The following is a 15,256-nucleotide window of genomic DNA, read 5'->3' on the forward strand; positions in this document are numbered from 1 at the left end:
GGAACTTTTCCTGGACCAGTTAGAAAGGAGGGGCTCTTTCCCTGTTGCTGCTGGCGGTTGCCTCTGCCACGACCTGGGGAAAACCTGCCCGAGTTACATCCCTGGGATCAAGCTGTGCCCAAAATCTACCTCGTAGCGTTTCTGAAGTCTGAGCCCACAAATATCCTTTTACACTTAAGCCTGTTTGGGTTGGGCTCATCATAACACTCAGGTGTCTCCACTGACATATGCGATGGCACCGAGAAATGACTCTCAGCTTTGTGAATTTATTGGGAAGAAGAGAATCTAGGATGAGAATTGGGTTCCCCTAACCCACATTCCCAATGACCCACCGATGGGAGGGTAAAGAATCAAATGTTTGGCTAATGAGTCATGCACAGTGGCAGGGAGCAGATGTGTAGAGCTCACAACCAAACAGAAAGGAGAGGAAACTGGCAGGGTTCAAAGGGCTGTGGGGTCACAACTGGTCCTTCTGACTCTGAACTGCTAAGCAAGGGCAGTCAGGTCTGCCCTCTGCAAAGCTCTTCTCTACCGAGTTTTAAATACTTTTACTGAGATATATTTGACACACAATAAACTGCACATATTTAAAGTATTCAATTTGATATGTGTTGACATGCGTACACACTCGTGAAACCATTACTAAATACAATCAAGGTAATATAACCGTCACCCTTTCAAGCCCTCCCCCCGACCCATCCATCCTCAGGCAACCGCTCATCTGCTTTCTGTCACGATCAGACGAACCTGCATCTCTTAAAATTTTATGTAAACAGCATCACAGTATGTACTCTTTTTTTTGTTTGGCTTCTTTCACTCGGCATAATTTTTTTTTTTTTTTTTTTTTTTTTGCGGTACGCGGGCCTCTCACTGTTGTGGCCTCTACCGTTGCGGAGCACAGGCTCCGGACGCGCAGGCTCAGCGGCCATGGCTCACGGGCCCAGCCGCTCCGCGGCATGTGGGATCTTCCCGGACCGGCGGACTCTCAACCACAGCGCCACCAGGGAAGCCCCAGCATAATTATTATAAATTCATCCATGTTATAGGGTGTATCAGTAGTCCATTCTGTTTTATTGCTGAGTAGTATTCCATTGCATGGATGTACCACAGTTTATCCATTCATATTTAGATTGTTGCCAGGGTTTCGCTATTTCAAATGAAGTTGCTATGAACATTCACGTACAGGGTATGGTATGGACAAAGGCTTTCATTTCTTTGGGGTAAATACCTAGGGCTGAAATAGCTAGATCATACATTTAATCTTTTACAAAACTACCAAACTGTTTTCCAAATTGATTGTACCATTCTACATTCCCACTAGCAGTGAATGAGAGTTGCAGGTCCTCTACCTCCTCACCAACAATTGACATGCTCAGTTTTTTTAGTCAACTATTCTAAAAGGTTGTGATGGTACTGCATTGTTTTAATTCCAATGCTTTTACTTTGTGTTTCCTTAATGACTAATAATGTTGAGCATCTTTCCATATCTTTATTTGCCATTTGTACAACTTAACTGAAGTGTCTCCAAATCTTTCTTTTACCTTTTTCTTTCCTTTTCTTTGGAAGGTTTTTATTTTTAAAAAATTTTTAAAAATTTGTATTTATTTATCTATTTATACATTTATGGCTGTGTTGAGTCTTCGTAGCTGTGTGCGGGCTTTCTCTAGTTGCAACAAGCAGAGGCTACTCTTCGTTGCGGTGCACAGGCTTCTCATTGCGGTGGCTTCTCGTTGTGGAGCACGGGCTCTAGGCGCATGGGCTTCAGTAGTTTACCTGCTTATTTATTAGGTTATTTTTTTCTTTTTGAATTTTTAGAGTTTACATAAATATACAAATATTTATCTCTGATTAATATGTCTACTCCAGTTTTGATTATTTCTTTGAATTAGTGATTAGTGTAGCTTTTTCCATTCTTTTAATCTCTTTGTGTCTTTTTTTTTTTAAAGGAGAAACATTTTTTTTTTTTTTGGTTGCACCAGGTGTGCTCCTTAGTTGTGGCATGCAAACTCTTAGTTGCGGCATGCATGCAGGATCTATTCCCTGACCAGGGATAGAACCCAGGCCCCCTGCATTGGGAGCATGGAGACTTATCCACTGCACCACCAGGGAGTTCCCTCTTTGTGTCTTTATATTTAAACTTTGTTTCCTGTAGGCAGCATAGAGTTTGGTCTTGCTCCTTTCTCCCAATCCGAAAAACTCTGCCTTTTAATTGGAGTATTTAGATTATTTACAATTAAGTAATTACTAATATGATTAGGCTTAAATATATCATCTTGCAATTTATCGCATATTTGCCACACCTGTTCTTTGTTCTTGTTTTCTGCCTTCTTTTGGATGACCGTATATTTTTTTATGGTTCCATTTTATCTCCTTGTTGGCTTATTAGCTACAATGCTTTCTTTTGTTATTCAGAGATTGCTCTGGGGTTTATAGTATACATTTTAGATTTATCACGTCTACCATCAAGAGACCACTTCATGTCTAGTATAAGACTCTTACGACAGTATAGTTCTTTTTCTCCCCTCCCAACTTTGTGCGTCTGGAAGCGAAGGGACTTCCAGTTCACAAACCTACTCTGGATTGAGCTCCATTGCTAGCATGTGTAACTAGGACAGTCTTTCTGGAAGGGACTGCACCAGTGAAGGATATAAGAAAAGTAATGAGTTAACACTACTTGCTCTGTGCTAAGTGCTCCATGCTGATTAACTCACGTAATCCTCACCATCCCATAAGATACACACTAGCATAAATCCTACTGTACAGAGAGGTTAACAACTTGCCCAAGGTCACACAGCTGTAAAGGGCTGAGCCAGGATTTAACCCCAGGCAGCGCCCCTCCAGAGCAGCTGCATTTAACCACTATGCTACACTCCCACCCTCTAAGAAAGACAAGTCTACGGTGAAGGACAGCAGAGAATGGTTTTAAACTAGTGGTAGCAAATACCTATGGATCGCTTATTACGTGTCAAAATCTATTCTGTGGCAGATTTTTTTCCCAAAGATAGCCACAGCATTATCTTTCATACTACATGCTCTTCTAGAGCCCTGCCACCCCCTACAAAGAGGGAGAGACTATGTCTCCTCCTCTTGAAACCAGGTGAGGCTTTGTGACCGTCTTGACCAAGAGGATAGAGGAAGTAATGCTTATGACTTCCAAAGCTAAGTCGTCAAAATGCTTCCACCTTCTTCTCTTGGGTCTCTTGCTCTTGGAACGTAGCCACCATGTTGTGAGAGAGGCCCACGGAGGAGAATCAAGGCGCCCAGTCCACAGCCCAGCTGAGCTGCCAGGAGGCAGCCAGCACCAACTTGTTGGTCAGGCTGAATAAGTCATCTCACAAACAGATCCCCAGCCCCAGTCACTGTGTGGGGCAGAGAACCTGCCCCTCCCCCAAGCCCTGCCCAAACTGCAGACTCACGAGCAGAATAAATGATGTCTTCGTCTTAAGGTGCTGTGTTTGGGGCTGGTTCGTTATACAGCAATAGATAACTGATACATACCTGAGTACTTTCTGCCAATCAAGCTATTTAATTCTCACAGCAATCCTATGAAGAAGGTAATATTATTATTCCCACTTCAGACTTGAGGAGATTAAGGTGCAGAAGGTTAAGTACCTTCCTGGGGTCATGCAGCCAGTGAGAAGAAGGGCTTGGATACCAAACTAGGCTGGTTAGCTTCTAATTGGTAGGCTGCATGCCTCTCAAGGATTCGAAACCCGAAAAGGAGGACAAGGTAGTGCCGAAAGGATTAAAAATATAGCAGCGGGGGCTTCCCTGGTAGCACAGTGGTTGAGAGTCCGCCTGCCGATGCAGGGGACACGGGTTCGTGCCCCGGTCCGGGAAGATCCCACATGCGGCGGAGCGGCTGGGCCCGTGAGCCACAACTACTGAGCCTGCACGTCTGGAGCCTGTGCTTATATATATATATATATATATATATATATATATATATATATATAGCAGCAGTTCCATCACTCAAATGGAGTAACAGGTAGAAGGCAGGACATCTGGCTGCAGCCAGCCCTTGATCACCCTGGTCCTGCTCTACCAATGCCAACATTTCCCAACTCTGATCCCAGTGCCCATTTCTGAAAGAACAAAGCCCTAGGCAGAGACAGGAGAAGGTCAAACCACCTTCCTCCACCCGCTCACATGGACCAGGGAAGCATGAGCCAAAACGTGACTCCCAAGTAGGAGAAAGATGCCTCCCGGCATCTGGATGGAGCTGGGATCTTGTGCGCCTGCGCCCTGTCCTCCATGACCTTTGCACAGCACGGCAGGAGCCAGGGCCTGGGACACAGCAGCCCTAGGTCGAATAAATAGCGGTGCTGGTGCGGGGTAGGCGGCGACAGGCTGGCACAGATGGCAGCGGACATTAGTGCCATTTTCCCAGCCCGTGCTAGACATAAGCGTCTGCAGGAGCCCCTGCCTTGGAGACCCCCGTGTAAGCCTTCCGAGCCCTTCTTCTCGTGTAGGGGTCTCAGCAAATTGATCCAGTTTCTGCCTCCCGCCCGGGAGCTCTCTCAGGCCCATCCTGGTGGGGAGAAGGCATGTGGTCCTCCTCAACTTCTCCCCTTTGCCCCATCACTTACACCATACACCACTGTGATGGGGGGCGGGGGAACGCTACGGCATCCCCCAGTGCAGACCAATCCTTGCCACTTCCACCTCACTCACACCAATGGCTTTTGCCTGGGAGCAGGTGACCCTTGGTATCTTTTATTATTTTTTTTGGCGATACGCGGGCCTCTCACTGTTGTGGGCCTCTCCCGTTGCGGAGCACAGGCTCCAGATGCGCAGGCTCAGCGGCCATGGCTCACGGGCCCAGCCGCTCCGCGGCATGTGGGATCTTCCCGGACCGGGGCACGAACCCGTGTCCCCTGCATCAGCAGGCGGACTCTCAACCACTGCGCCACTAGGGAAGCCCAACCCTTGGTATCTTGAAGGTGAGATGACAGTCTTCTCCCCCGATGCACAAACAACAATTCCATCCCGTCTCTGAAATCCACAAGGACCCCTGGGACAGGGAGACAGACCAGCCTTCCAGCTGCCTTGGGAGGACGGTCCTCACGGCCGGAAATCTTTCACATCACCTTCCCCCCACCCCCATGGCCTATAAGTCGCCAGGTCTGGGAGGGTCTCCTCTCTCTAATCCATCTCCACTCCCCACATTCACTGGAGCCTCCTGCCTTTCACCTAAAGGTCAGCAACAGCCTTCAGGCTGGTTCTCGCTGCCTGGGCCTTTCCCTGACCACGGGGCAGTCTTGCTGCAGGATGAAGTCGGTAAAGCGTAAATCTGACCCTATCCCTCAGGGGCTTAACAATCTTTCAATAGCTCGCCCTTGGGAAAGACTTCAGACTCAGCAAGGGTCTTTAGGATCTGGCTCCCACTGCCTCTCTCTCCATTTCCTGTTCCTTCCCAAACTCCTAAAGGCCATGTAGATCCTCAGAGGGCAGCTGGTTACTGCCAAGCACTAGGATGCCGGGGCCCCCATGCAACAGCAAGCATCACAGAGACAAAACGTATGCTCTCCAGTCACAGATCACACCTGGTGGCTGGCAGGTGTGAGGAGACATGTGAGGCTACAAAGGGCAGAACAAGGACTTGGGAGGAGATGTCACAGGACGGGCATTTCCACCAGATCCCAGGAAGGCTTTTCTAACTACAAGAGCTGCCCCTGGGACTTCCCTGGCGGTCGGTCCAGTGGTTAAGACTTCACCTTCCTATGCAGGGGGTGCGGATTCAATCCCTGGTCAGGGAGCTAAGACCCCACATGCCTCATGGCCAAAAAAACCAAAAACATAAAACAGAAGCAATATTGTAACAAATGCAATAAAAACTTTAAAAATGGTCCACATCGAAAAAAGAATCTTAAAAAAAAAAAAAGAGCTGCCCCCAAATGCACTGGGCAAAGGGGGCTTTAACTCTGTCATGTTTGATTTATTAAAATTAAGTAAGCACTAAGCTCTGGTGGCGCTGGGTACATATGTGTTTGTCATTTTATTCCTAACGTGATCTGTAAGTTAGAAATAATTCTTGGGCTTCCCTGGTGGCGCAGTGGTTGAGAATCTGCCTGCCAATGCAGGGGACACGGGTTCGAGCCCTGGTCTGGGAAGATCCCACGTGCCGCGGAGCAACTGGGCCTGCGAGCCACAATTACTAAGCCTGCAGGTCTGGAGCCTGTGCTCCGCAACAAGAGGGGCCGCAATAGTGAGAGGCCCGTGCACCGCGATGAAGAGTGGCCCCCGCTCGCCGCAACTAGAGAAAGCCCTCGCACAGAAACGAAGACCCAACACAGCCATAAATAATTTTTTTTTAAAAAAAGAAAGAATTCTTAATAAAAATATTTTAAAACCAACAATGAATGGCATTGTTCTACTCGTTGTTTTGATGGGCATCCCCAGGGGCGGAGTGCAGCTCCTAGGTGCTGGGGGCCCCAGCTGCTGGAGGTACCTGGATAGTCCCTGCCCTCTGGGGGCGCCTGTCTGCCAAGGCAGCACATACGCCATCAACACGGGGCCTCAAGAGGAGGCTTCAACAGAGGGAGGTTCCCCCAGCAAGCGGCAAGTTGGACCAGCTGCCTTTGCAATTCACAGCATCTATGAATTTACAGATACATAAAGACGGTGAGGGGGACAGGCAAGGGGGTGCAGATGGCTTTAAAAATGACTCCCAACTCATGAACCACCCATGGGGCCGGCCATGCCACACCTGGTGCAGAGCCCAGCCGCTTGGATCCTGCTGGCTACCAGAAGCCTTCCACCAACACTGCCTCGCTGCACCGAGAGGGTGACAGGGTCTTCTTTAGCACACAGGTCTCTCCCCTACCCTAACTAACCTCAGCCCCACAATCTCATCAACTCAGCTTCTGCTGAAATAACAAACACACTTACAGGGCATACTCTGTGTGCCAGGCTATTCTCAGCACCATATATTTATTTATGTATTTATATAAATGTATATATTTCTATAAATTTCATACTCACAATAACCCTATGAGGTGGCGACCATTATTGTGCCCATTTTACAGATGAGGCAATGGAAGCCCAGAGAGATCTGTGAACTTGCCCGGGTCCCACACAGTTAGAAGGTCAGCAGGTTCCGTGCTGAGAATCCCCATGCTAAACCACAGAGCAGAGTTTAGCGTGCTCTACGGGCTACGGGGCTTCCCTGCGTGGACCTGAGTACTTTCTGAGGCTCATCTTAGAAACGATGAGTGTCAGGTCTGGGGTCTTAGAAAGGATGATGGTCAGGTCTGAAATGGATCACAGAGACCACTTAATTGAATGCCTGTCTCTTAGAGATGGGAACCTGAGGCCAGGGAGGGGAGGTGTGCCTGCGTAACAGGGCTGACCCGTCAGAGAGCCAGCTCTAGCACCTGGGCCTCCTGGCTCCCCTCCTAGAGCTTCCCCACCACAGACACTGGTCACTCATCCCTCACTAGAGTAATGTGGACAGTGGTCTGACGCCCACTGTCTGCCACTGTGTAATTGCTGGTGCACAGCTGTGAGACAAATCAAAGAATAAGCCACTGGCCTAATCCTACCCACCTGGGCCAAATTTGCACTTGCTGGGAGAAACAGCGGCCCCCGGGTCTCCAGGTGAAAGTTGATGATGCAACTTTCGGGGCAACCCCTGCACAGGGAAAGTCTGGACAACAAGGCGGTCTGGAGGGCTCTCACACAGCACCCCAGGCCCAGCCCCCTCCTGTGATCAGGGACCAGCCCTCACACCAGTGGATGTCAGAGACCACAGAAGAATCAACACGTTCGACCTCTGACTTTGGCACCGTGCTCGCCCAGGGCAGGGTGGGTGTCTCCAGACGAGCTGGAAAGGCAAGGTCAAGGCATACCGCAAGGGCCCAGCTGGAGGAGGTGGGATGACCTCACGACGGGGCTGTCGGGGAGCTGGCCATCCGCCGCCTCGTCCAGGAACATGATGGCCGGCCCTCGCCTCTGCATTTCTGTCTTTCCTGGGAGGCAGCTGGCCCAGAAACGGGCGGGAAGAAGGAGGAAAAAAACGATACACAGCAGTGCAGGAGGGTGGGAGTGGCAGTCTTCTGGCTCCCACAGCAAACCAGCTTCTCCGCTCGCAGGAGAAGGGCCAGAGGAAGCTGACTAGGAACATTCTTGGCAACCAGGAAGATCCCATTCGGAGCCTCTAGGGCAAGTCCCCCCAACCCCAACTCCCAAAGAGAAACACTTTGTTCTGCACTTCGGGTGCCCTGGGCAGAGAACTCTCCTGTGAAACCAGCCTGCAGCCTTTTCAGGCCCAACGACTTTTGCCACTAAAGATTTATGCATCACCAACCCCTTAACTGCCCTCCCTGCATCCTGGCAGTCAGCCCAGGGAGGTGAACATAGAGGAGAAGGAACAGAAAGAAACTGCTGAACTGACAGGCACTGGAATACAAAACAACAATAACAACAACAAAAGAACTCCCTCCAAGTAGGAGAGAAGTTCCCCACACAGAGGACAGGCAGACAAACCAGGATGACCTGTTTGCACAGATGGTAACGTTTTCCTCCAAGCTGATGTAACAGGGCCCAGAGGCTCCCTGCAAAACAGCTGGCTGCTTTGCATGCAGCCTCTGAAACGACCCTGTGGGGAATCCAAGATTTCCACGTGCAGCAGCATCCTGGTGGCACTGGGTAAACAGAAACGGTTTCCATATGCCGGCTATAGAGTGGAGCCAGGGAGGAGAGGGGAAGAACGGGCAGGTGAGGAGGGCTTCTGTGACCCAGCCCCCCCGTCCAGCGAGCGCAGGGTCCACCAGGGCTGGGTAAATCACTGCGGCCTTCCTTTGGGGCCTGGGCAAGAGGTTGCTTTGGATAGAAGGCATATGAGCTCCTCGTGGGAGGTAGTTCTGATCGGAAAGACTGCAAGGCAGTGACTGTTCTCGGGCAGGTTTATACTGAGGACCCCACCCCATTCAATCCTCCCTCCTTTTCATTCTCATTCTCTTACACATACACAACCTTATGCGTTCACACACACACACACATCCCGCACATCCTCTTCAAGACAAAACGTAGCCCTGAACACCCAAGTTCGCTCCCAGCTGTGCCCCTCCCAGCCCTTGGTTCACGACCTTGATCCCCAGAGCCTCAGTTTCTTCATCCATTAACCGGGACTGGTGCCAACGGTGCACCTGGGCATCTGAGAAACAAATGCGAGTACCCACAAAGCACTTGGAGCCCTCCGGACACCAGTGCCCACCAGAATGACAACGAGCAATCAACCGTTTGCCAGTTGTCGCTGAGAGCCCCACTCCATGGGAAAAGGCTTGAAGGGGAGGAACACAAACCAGAGGGACGCTGATGAGTTTTCCAGGCACGGCGTCGCCGCCCTGCTTCTGTGCCGGCTGTGGCTCTTTAAAGGCCCCCAGATAAAAATCAGGCAAAAGCCACTACCCCGAAAGAAAGCAGAGCGCACGTTTCCTTCTGCTCGAGACTTCTCTGCTGACGACTGACTGCACGATGGCCTGGGAGGTAGACCCGCGTCATCAACGCACGTTAGGAGAGGCTGTAAACCCAGGCAGAACTCCGGGCAAATAGACTAACCTCCACAAAGGCGAGAGCTGGCGTGCAGCCCTCCCAGTTGAATCGCTGGCCTCAAGCCCAAAACCTGTCCTTCCAAAGGCTTAAGCCAGAGGAGGAAAGGAAAGATGAAAGGCTCACCCAGGCCGGTACTGGGTCAAGCACTGTTCTAGAAGGAGCCCTGGTTTGGAACTAGCCTGGATAACGCCCTGCGCCACCTCCAACTCTGTTTCTGGCCAGCTGACAGGGACCTACGCGGCCAAATCCAGAGGGATTCCCTGCAGATACACAAGGCCAGCCATGGAAGGGACCTGAACTGGGCAGCAAGTTGAGAGCCGCAGCTATAAACAGAGATGTACAGAAAGTCGGGAGGGGTGAAGATCAGAAACAACAGACTCTTGGGAGGGGCCCGGAAAATAAGCATCTCTTGGTAATTTAGAGTAGCAACTGCTGTCCCAGGGGCCCACCCTCAAACTGGCCACGCAGGGAACTCACACCCTGAGGTTGCAAATGTGACCTTGAGAGCAAGGCTCTAGTCTTAATAAATCATGCGGTTATTTGGGGGAGAAAAGGGGAGGGGCAAGTTTTTAAAAGGCTGACCTTCTAGATGCAAACAAATATGGTTTCATTTGAGGAGACATTTCCTCAGCACCTACTGTATACCAGGCATTGAGTTAGGTGTTGGATTTGAAAACGTAAAACCATGAACTTTGCCCTCACGGAGTTCACGATCAGGAGGCAGGAGAAGGGATGTGATTCTGGTGCGTTAAAGGCACTTGTTGGTTACAACAGCCGAGAAAAGGATGTGATGACAATGACCGTCCACGGGGGCTGGAGAAAAGAGGCAGAGAGGGATTCAGGGGCGATATCCGTGCTGGCTTTGAAAGGAGGAGGGATGAAAAGGTGTTCAAAAGGGGGATGGGGATGGGGTGAGAGGTACATTCCAGAAACAGGAAGGTCATGCATAAAGCACAGAGAAGCAAATAGCAGGGGATGTCTGGGAAACTGCAGAGGGTTCGGTAATTCTGAAGCCAGAGATAAGGCTGATGTGTGGGAATGAGAACAAGAATAACAGCTCACACTCAGTGCTTTACGTTTGTTAATTCTTTTAAGTATAAAAAGCCCCATGAACTAGAGACTATTAATATCTTCAGTTTCCAGAAGGGGAAATTAAGGCCCAGAGAGGCTAAGTGATTTGCCCAAGGTCACAGAGCAAGAAAGGGGCCAGGCTGGGGTTTGAGCCCAGCAGCCTGACTCTTTTGTGAGGCAGGAGCAGCGGGTGGGCTGTAAGCCATGTTAAGGAGACTGGACTTGAGCTGCTGGGTTTTACCAGCAGAGCAGTTGGACCAGGTGTGCCAATCGGAAAAACACAGGCCGGGAGGGCATTCTCAGTTATACTGTAATCCCATCTACATTCTGCACAGGCAAAAGGGCAAGGTCCTTTCCCCGGAGGAGCCATGGTGAGCTCGTGTTTACAGAGCAGTTAACTTGCCAGGAGCCGCTGGGGTCACCTGCACTGATTGTCCTGACCACCCTGCACGTGAAGAACCATGTCTTGCCACTGCTACACAACCCACCACCACCCTCCGCCAAGGCAAAGAGAGAAGAAGGGGTTTGCCAGATGCTGGCAGATAATTTCTTGGTGAGGCTGGAAATGATTTCCATCTTCTTTAGTCTGTGAATTTCAAGGCTTGACTTGGAATTGTAGTTCCTGCTCCCGGGCCCCTGGGTTTTTTATGAAACAAAAGGCTTTTATTCCCACTAATAACTCATCACAAAGTATTTATTGAGCACCTACCACGTGCAAAAGTGCATCGGATGCTTTAAGAAAACATTTGTAAACACTACAACCATCTCCAAGGCCTACTTTGTGCGCGTGCACGCACACACACACACACACACACACACACACACACACACAGAAAAACATGCCAACTCCACTCTGTTTACCCAGTAAAGAGGGCAGCACCTGTGCGAACATCTGTCCTGTATTCACTTGGAAGCACTGGAGATGCTAATTGTGAAACGCACAGGGATGGGGATGGAAGCAGCACAACAGCAAATGGAGACAAAGGCATTTTTCACTGCACGCTGGCGCTCCCTGGGCCTCTGCAGCGGGTCAGCGGATAAGTGGTGCTCAGGGGAACAAGTCTGGCCATGAGACTCGTTCTCCACGTGGCTACTGATCAGAGGTCTGCTCTAGCCCCTACCTGGGAGCGCCTGGGGGGCTGACTGGACCCGGCTCCCATGAACACTGGCCACAGCCCAGCATCTGGATCTCCTGTGAGCTGGTGGCTATACTCAGAAGAGCGGCAACAAGGGGTAAGACGGCCGGGAGGCACAGGCGCCTTGGGGGAGTGACATGTCAGGAGGAAGTCTACAACCCGCAGAGAGTTTGATGGCCTGGGCACGCCACTTCTCCAGGACCCAGGCTGGCCTGGTGGGTGCTGCTCCCAGGGGAGCCGGCAGGGCCTGAGAGCCTGTGCAGTCGGTGGCCGGGCACTGGGCTCGGCCTCCTCTTCCTCCTCCTCGGTTCCCTTTCTGTCGAGTGGGGAAGAGAGTGCAAAAGAGGCATCGTGAATAAAGAAAAATGCAATGGAAACCAAAAAGCCATCCTAAAGAGTGGGCAGGAGGTGGGGCTACTTCAGTTGAATTGTCTCTGCAGTGCCCCTGGACGGTCAAGGAAATTAACATATGGGATCCCTAAGAAAATCCAAAACCCAATTAACATTCCTTAAGAGGAAGGATTTAATAAAAGGAAGGGCAAGCTCAAGTCCTCAACGCGGAGTCCTTAGATTACCTACTCAGAGGCTCTAGAAAGGGCGTCATCGCTACTTTGTTGAAAATGAAACCCTGATACTTTACTATTAGTCAGAGTTTCCACCTACTGAGGTGGTACCGGGAGATGTTATATGGAATTTCCCATTTAATCTTTATGTCAACCCTGAATGGAGATGTTCTTCTCCCCGTTTTACAGCTGAAGAAAGTGAAACTCAGGGAGAAACCGAAGCTTAGCTCCTCCTTTAAGTTTGCACAGCTGCTGAGAGATGACACTAGAAATTCAACCCCATCCTTTGCTACAGACCAAGAGACTCTGAAGAAATGTCAGAACACACTACATCAGCAGCACGTACGATCACTCTCCCGACACACACACATGTCTAACAACCTGGGGATTCTCCCAAGCTATCCCCGTCTCCAGACTTGGGAGCCCCTGCCCACCCCGGGACAGTGTCTGAGCTCCAAAAGGGAACAGCACAAAACACGCAGCAAAAGCAAACAGCTCAACTGGTCTGAAGGCTGAGCAGGCTCTGCAACTGAGAAAGTCTGAGCCCCATCGAGGTGGCCAGACAGGGTCCAGGGTGCGCAGGAAAAACTGCCATTCACAACGAAAAGGCAGGCCAGCCAAGTGCGAGCAGCCGAGCCGGCAAGAAGAGGGGACCCTGGGGTGTCGCAGAGGAAAGGCATCACGCTCGTCGACGCTCACCCACAAGGGAAAGCCGACGCAGCCGGCAGCCTGGAGTGCTCCAAGCCATGAGCCAGCGCTGAGCACAGTCACTCTGCCCGAGCTGATTTCCAGCAAGAGCTCAGAGAATAAGAAAAAGCAAATAAATAAAATCCCAGTCTAACAAAAAGAGAGATTAACAAGAGGGAGAGGTGGCCTACGAGGGGTGGGGTGGTGGAGGGGCGAGCTCAGAGGTGAGGGAAGGTGGGACCACACCACCCCGGGGCTGACATGGCAATTATGAGACGTGTGCACCCTGGAGAACTCCGAAAGCAGAGACCAAAGACATCCCCAAAGCAGGCTGCTCCTAGGGCAAGCAGGGGCCAGGCCCCGCCCGGCCTAGTTCTGACCTGATCACACGTGAATGAGTCTCCTGGTCACGCCAGATGGTTCCAGGGGCTGGGTAAGCTGTGACAAACAGAGTCACTTGGGATCCTGGGTGTTTTGGGAACCTAGTGACTCACTCCCAGATATGTTACTTCATGGGAGTCTGTTATTAAGTGCCCTGGGTGTGTGCAGAGAAGACGTGGTCCATGACTTTGCAAAAACTTGTGCTCCCAGAAACAGGCACATCAGGACCCAAAACAATAGCACCTACTCAGGCACAAAGCAAACCCTGATTCAGTACGTGAGACATGAATCAAACCTGTCACATGCAGGTGCTAGGGAGCAAGTGGGCCTCCCGCGCAGTGTATTCAGAGGATGCGAAGGTGTAGAAGTGCAGCCACTACCCCAACCGGTTAGGGGCGGTTAGGGAAGCCTCCATGGAAACAGTACAAGATCTTCGGCTGAAGAAATATGGAGTGGGGATAGATCAGAAGCAAGAGACAGCAGCCAGGGGAAGGTTTGGTAGTGAAAGTGGTTCAAATGAAAAAAATGTGAGATTATGTGACTGTTAAATAAATAAACGAGATGATAGGGGACCTCCCCTGGCAGTCCAGCGGTTAAGGCTCCACGCTCCCAATGCAGGGGGCACGGGTTCGATCCCTGGTCGGGGAACTAAGATCTCGCACGCCGCGTGGCACAGCCAAAAAATAAATAAATAAATGAGATGGTATGAACAGCCCTACGTTTAAGACTTTTGCTTATTGGTTCTAATTTCTGGGAGGGGTAGTGCAAGAATGAAGGCCCGTCAGCCAGGGGTATAACTGAGGTGGAATTTCTCATGGCCTGGAAAGTGCTGGGGCCACTGCCACGTGGATGGGGGCCAGGTTGGGAAGGTGGATCAGAGGACTTAGCATTCAAGGTCTTCATTTTCATTTGATCCAAGAACTTGGCCTAACCCTCACCAAGTGAATGGGTCTGAGTTTATGGTTTCCTTATCTATACTCTGAAGTTAATGAAAGTTTCAAAGCCACTAGAGCTTGGATGGAGAAATGTTCCCTCTGGGCAAGGCCTGAAAACAGAGGTGGCAGGTCTGTGATCCGAGAGCAAGAGGGACCCACAAACCTGCCTTCCCCAGGGGTGTGCTAGGCACACAGCAGCCCACCAACACTGATGACAAACGAGGCCCACGGCTCCACTGTCTGCCTGGGCAGGTCACTTCCCTCCCCACCCCTCGAATTGCACATCTGAAAAATGGGCATAAATACTGTTACTTCACAAGGGCTGGTAGGAGCGACCGCTTATGTTAACATTACTGTACACAGTGTTTCGACTGCAATCAGTTGTAATAGTGCTTGCTGCCTCCAGTGAGAGAACAGCAAGAATGGCTCTGGGGAAGACTTCTACTTCAAGGTAGCAGAAAGGATGCTCTGATTTGTAGCTCCTGGACTCACTGTTGGGCCAGGGTGCAGGGGTGGAGCCCACAGAGCACTCATGGGAGATATTTGCTAGTGTTGTTCCAAATGCCGGCTGAAGTCACCAAATGTTCACCTGGGAGACTCCCCAAACATAACTGAGTCTTCCAGGGAAAAACAAAGCCCCTAAATCACGCCTTTAAAAAAAAAAAAAAAAGATGCTGCTACCATATCATGCGCTTGCTTGTGCTATAGCTAAAATACACGGGGAAAGAGATCTAAAAAAAAATATTTTTAGGGCTTCCCTGGTGGCGCAGTGGTTGAGAGTCCGCCTGCCGATGCAGGGGACACGGGTTCGTGCCCCGGTCCAGGAAGATCCCACATGCCGCAGAGCAGCTGGGCCCGTGAGCCATGGCCGCTGAGCCTGCGCGTCCGGAGCCTGTGCTCCACAACGGGAGAGGCCACAACAGTGAGA

General features: G+C 50.6%; 1 protein-coding gene across 7 annotated transcripts in view; it reads right to left on the reverse strand.

Annotated features, from left to right (window-relative positions):
* TPCN1 (two pore segment channel 1) overlaps positions 1–15,256 on the reverse strand; it is a 64,011-nt gene that overhangs the window by 34,387 nt on the left and 14,368 nt on the right. For 2 of the 7 annotated variants that reach the window (XM_027124640.1, XM_027124642.1), the window contains exon 1: positions 7,851–13,956. The exons of the other annotated variants lie outside the window; for them this stretch is intronic. In XM_027124640.1, coding sequence (XP_026980441.1) covers positions 7,851–7,959 — 109 coding nt within the window. In that variant the 5' untranslated portion in view covers positions 7,960–13,956. Of the gene's footprint in view, positions 1–7,850; positions 13,957–15,256 lie in introns of those variants that run through there. 7 annotated transcript variants of the gene reach the window in all.

The sequence above is a fragment of the Aethalodelphis obliquidens genome, unplaced genomic scaffold (genome assembly GCF_003676395.1).
Source record: "Aethalodelphis obliquidens isolate GAN/ISIS:26980383/991018 unplaced genomic scaffold, ASM367639v1 scaffold28, whole genome shotgun sequence".
Taxonomy (NCBI): domain Eukaryota; kingdom Metazoa; phylum Chordata; class Mammalia; order Artiodactyla; family Delphinidae; genus Aethalodelphis; species Aethalodelphis obliquidens.